Source organism: Solanum tuberosum, unplaced genomic scaffold (genome assembly GCF_000226075.1).
Source record: "Solanum tuberosum cultivar DM 1-3 516 R44 unplaced genomic scaffold, SolTub_3.0 scf00535, whole genome shotgun sequence".
In the NCBI taxonomy this organism is placed as follows: Eukaryota; Viridiplantae; Streptophyta; class Magnoliopsida; order Solanales; family Solanaceae; genus Solanum; species Solanum tuberosum.
This window is the reverse complement of record NW_006239471.1, coordinates 133,806-138,866: the sequence shown is the minus strand read 5'-3', so window position 1 is coordinate 138,866 and position 5,061 is coordinate 133,806. Positions and strand designations below refer to the sequence as shown.

The 5,061-nt window shown below is 33.5% G+C and overlaps 1 protein-coding gene across 2 annotated transcripts; it reads right to left on the bottom strand.

The window, feature by feature from the left end:
• Nucleotides 1-2,029: 2,029 nt before the first annotated feature.
• Nucleotides 2,030-4,447, bottom strand: LOC102603486 (mediator of RNA polymerase II transcription subunit 28-like). 2 transcript variants are annotated; one of them, XM_006365318.2, is made up of 4 exons: nucleotides 4,335-4,447; nucleotides 3,811-4,035; nucleotides 2,677-2,789; nucleotides 2,030-2,538 (listed from the first exon to the last, which is right to left on the bottom strand). In XM_006365318.2, exons 2-4 carry the CDS (start codon nucleotides 3,983-3,985, stop codon nucleotides 2,404-2,406), a joined length of 423 nt encoding a protein of 140 aa, XP_006365380.1. In that variant the 5' UTR covers nucleotides 3,986-4,035; nucleotides 4,335-4,447; the 3' UTR covers nucleotides 2,030-2,403. The 2 variants fall into 2 exon arrangements, with proteins under 2 accessions (XP_006365380.1, XP_006365381.1); XM_006365319.2 differs by having other exon boundaries at nucleotides 4,340-4,447.
• Nucleotides 4,448-5,061: the final 614 nt, after the last annotated feature.

Below are 5,061 nucleotides of genomic sequence, written 5' to 3'. Positions count from 1 at the left end.
ATGTGGATCTAGAAAGGACTAGTAACCTTAAAATAATGTAGCATACACAATAATAACATATAGTATTGAATATATTTACCCCACTAGATTATTTTATATAAAGAAAAGGTGCGATTTCTGACTAGAATTATTATATTATTACAGAAAGCAAAAAGACTTACAATATGTAGTACTAGTAAATAACAGCTACAAATGGAATATATATTGAATGATTACACCACAAGTCAATAATAAGCAGATAAAAACAATTACTGTAATAAAGATTTCTCCATCACAATTTATATGATTTAATTTTATTTTTAGTCAGTTTAAAAAAAATGATACATTTTCATATTTAGTAAGAATTTAATTTTTAAAATGTCTATTTTGTCTTTAATAAAATAATTTACAGTCACACAAATATCTATGATTTATTTTAAATCATAAATTTCAAAAGTCATTCTTTTTTCTTCTTAAATTTCGTGTCAAATTAAACTAACTCATATAAATTATGACGAATGGATTAAGTATTTCATGAAAAGGTGCGATTTCTGACAATAATATTTTATTATTAAAGAAAGCAAGTGGACTTATAATTGTTCTGTATTAGATAGCAGCTACTAATGGAATATATATAGAATAAATAATTGCACCACTAGCCAGTCGATAATAATACATCAAAACAACTACTACTATTTAATAAAAAGGTGCGATTTCTGAAAAGAATTACTCCCTCTGTCTCATTTTATGTGGCACTATTTCTTTTTTGGTCAGTCCCAAAAAGAATGTCACATTTCCTTATATGGTAAGTTTATAAAGGTACAATTTCTCTTTTATCCTTGTTGGTCCCACTTAATCTTAAAATAATACTCCAATACATTTATGAGAAGAGAGAAAAAAGAGTCTACTTTTTAAAGGGCAATTTAGTAAACATTTCAAAATCTTCATTTATTTCTTAAACTCCGTGCCCGGTCAAATGTTGCCACATAAAATGGGACGGAGGGAGTAAAAGTCTTATTAAAGAAAGCAAGTAGACTTTATAATAACCCATTAGGCACATGTTTCTCCTTCAATTCGAGATGCCTTGGATTACGAAAAAGTTTTAAGAAAAAAAGTAAAAAAGTATTAGCTCCACTAGTGGATGTTGAATTCAAAAATAAATAAAAAAGTAAATTAAGTGGATATTCCTATAATCTAATTTGCAAATGTGTGTAGGGCCTTTCGAAGTTTTGATGATGGGCAAAGTAAATTGGATCGAATGAATACAAGGTGAAGAAGAGCTTGAGTTTACTAGGTGTTTGTGAACGAGCAAAAGCTTTTGTAGAGTTTTGACATACTGTTCAAGTGCATTGTACAAGTTGCAAATTGAAAAAAACTTTTTTCATGATTATGAGTCTTAGTAGTGGTTAGGTGAAGTCTTGTATTAGTATTAATTAATTATCGAGTTTATTATTTTCAACCAACGTGTTGATATAAACTAGAATAAGAGCTTGATTTCAAGTTAAGGGTAACTTGATCACAAGGGATGCAACAAATTAGAGAAGTTATCGCTTTAGGGATGCAAGGAATTGATGCTATGAATGCCATAGCAAGTGAATCAGAATAAGCCCTAGCCTAGCTACTCATTGGAAAGTCTTATCGTCCAGGGAAAGACCTGGCCCAGGGCGAGCTTTATTTATTTAAGAGACAATAGAGAGTGAATCAAATTCAGTTTCCATTCTGGGGCTTTCGGGCCCCTCTCGATCTTTTTCTTAGTTGAGAAGAAGGAAGGAGTCTAAATCAATTGACATTAATAAGCTATCATTGATGAACGTTGCGCATGACACGATCGACTCAAGGTATTAGTGTTGGTTGAACAGCAAAGGGAAGATATACTTACAATCTAAGAACCAAGGGAGAGAATGTGGTGAAGGATCCAGACCTTTTAACTTCCAAACAACAAAATAGATAGAAGATAGAAATTCCATAGTGTATCAATGAGTTCAGCGCGCAGGAAAAACCTTAAAATGCAGAAACATCATGAAGATGAAGTTCTCAGTAAAACTGAAACTCTTCTAACATGCTAGGCATACATAAAGCTCAACAATGTACTCTCCATCTATAAATAAGATGTATGGGAATTGGCATCGCAGTTGAGAAAATAATACGCAGTGAGCTACATTAACAATGAGTTATATGTCTTCTGAATTATCCGCCTTGTGTCAACAAACTATGCTCATTCTACCTCAACCTGTCATTTAAACACACTAACAAGAAGTCATCTCGCTCCACTTGTGGGATTACACTGGGTTTGTTGTTGTTGTAGCAACAAGTCATCTCTGTAGCGAGCTTGTTGCCTTCTACCGCCTTCAAATACAGGATGAGAGCAGAGAAAACAATAAGCTAAGTTTTTGTTTCAAATTACTTATAAGCTCCGCAGTAGGTTTACACCCTTTCCAACTCCATGTTGTGTTTGTCTAATTGATCGTTCAACTCCTTCCTCCATTCTTGGATCAGTCTTTCCTGCTTACTTATAAGCTCAGTTTTTGTTTTCAACTCTTCTTCCATTTTTGCAATCTCCTGTTCATATTAATTGGAATCCACAACACTCCATTAACAATGCCAAAATTCATGGGAAACACTAATAGTTCTCTAAGAACTCATATCATCAAAAAAGATTATTTTCTATTATTTTAGTTTCTTGTTACCCTAACTTACCTTTCTAAGCATATCTGGCTTGGACGGCAGGTCCTCGCGTTGCAAACCAATCAAAAAAAGTTGAAGCTTTTTAGCTGCTTCCATGAAATCTCTCGCATGCCTCTCAACATCAACTGTGAAACAAAAAAATTGCAACTCATTCAGAAAAAAAAGAAGGAAAAAGATGAAAATTACTACACTTGAACAAGCATGAATTAGCACAACGAATAAATAAAATGGAAAAAGAGAAACAAACACAAGCCTAAATTGAAAAGGGGAAAATCCAAACTTTATTCCTGCATAGGTGTTAGGGTCTTAGGGAACCATCATCAGAACCTGAAAGTGTCACCATTTCTACAGGACATATGATGAAACTCTAGAAACGAGTAATAGAGTGTAGACTCAGGTAAATTACAAAGGTAACTAAGAGTCATTATCGCTAAAAGTTGGGATTAAGGATTTAGTTGTTACTATAACACTTTTATTAGGTATTGTGTTTGCAAAGATTATTTAGTTTTGTAGGAGATTAGTATATCAGTGTAGAGGTAAGCGTGGAATAAAAAGAGCATCTAGTTTTAAAATCTTAAGTTGTCTTTTAAGAGAAATAACTGACAATTGGAATGTTATAGACCGAGTAGATCGTATTAGACATGGAATACTCTGTACTCATACAGCCAACCCAAAGTCCAAACTAGTTTGAGATTAAAGGATAGTTGACTGATTGATTGATTGACTAAGAAGCTTAGGAAAATTGCAATATTCAAAGACCTAGTATCATGGTCATAAAGCCAACTCCAACAAGACAAAAGCTTCATTGGATCAGTGCTAGTAGGGCTTTACTGGTATTGAAATGGATAATGGAGCAAGACGTCAACTTAAAAGCAAAATATTCCCAGAGAGTTTTAGATCGTCAAATAGCTAAATTTTCTGACAGTACTCCAGCTCAAAGCAGAGGACCCAAAGTAAATTTTGACAGCCAACCAAAAGTAAGCATACAGAGTGTAGGAGTAACAATTATGCTATGCTGCATTCTTCTGACTGATGCATTACAACTAATCTCATCCTTCAACGATTATCAGTAGATACAAGACTCCAGATATAATTTTACTTGTTCAAGCAAAAGACAGGTTATATAATGAGCCAAAATTTACTCACTCTGATGATAAGGATGGGCTGAACGGTCTATTGCCTGTAACTCTCGTGCAGGCAAACAGGGAAGCAAAGCAGCCTCTAATGCCATAACACACGCAATCATGTCATCCCTTGAAGCAGGAGATTGCATTTGTGATTCAGGAGTTTGCTGTTGATCAACAGAATGTCTCTCAGCCATGTGTTTTCAAGCAAATGTAGAACCACAACAGCCCTCACTTCAAAGTTCAGCTGATAATTTATCATGACAATTAGTAAACGAAACAAAATAAGGGCACAACCACTTCAATTACAACAATAATACTCTGCTCCAAAAAGTCTATTTTTCGATCTTCGATATTAAATTTGACTAATTCTCAAATTCATATCCGAAAAACAATTTTCCAACGGGAATTTCAACATTTCAGAATTGTACGAAAACTTCAATATGTAACAATTCTATTCCATTTCAATTTACAACTACACATCAAATTAAACACTAACACGAACATGAAAAATACAAAAATTCACGCACAAATTGAGTGTTTTACCTTACTTGAGATGCAATTCAAAATCAGATGCTACGAAATTCAACCTGGATGAACAAGAATTTGAGCTGGGTTTATTTAGGGTTTAAAGGGGAAAGATAATGGAGAAATTGAAATGAATTGGGATAACAAGCCCTGCTAAATGGGTTCATTATTCGGGTTTTGTATAATGGGCTCAAAAAGTCTACCACGCCCAATACAGCTAGCCCAGCCCATCTTGGATATAAGCATGGTAAATAGTAGGGATATTTTCAAGTTTTTGTGCGAATTGTTTCTATTTTCGGGTGGTCTTTCATTTTTGCTATCCAATATAACAGTCTTTGATGTTTGTTCTCTCGTTAAAGTACCATTAGCTATGACCTAATTTCGTTAGGTGTAAGCTTGGCAAACTTTTATCTTATCCGACAGAAGTTGTGTAGTATTTAATTTGCAAGGTATTAAGTTTAGAAGTAATAATTAGAATTGTTTGAACGGGCTTATTATTGCTTTTGACCTATAATCATAAGCTAGAATTTATAATTTATGATTTTTGGTTTAAATTACTTAAATACACAACACTTCTTTACATATTTTCAATATTTCCCTACTCTTTTACTAAAATACAAAAATCCCTTATTTTCCCCCAATTCAACTTAACCGGATACTTTATTAGTTTAAGTATCCGCCCGTATTAATTAAAGTATCCGCGCTGCTATATTATGCATCCGCCCGTTAATTAAGTATCCGTGCT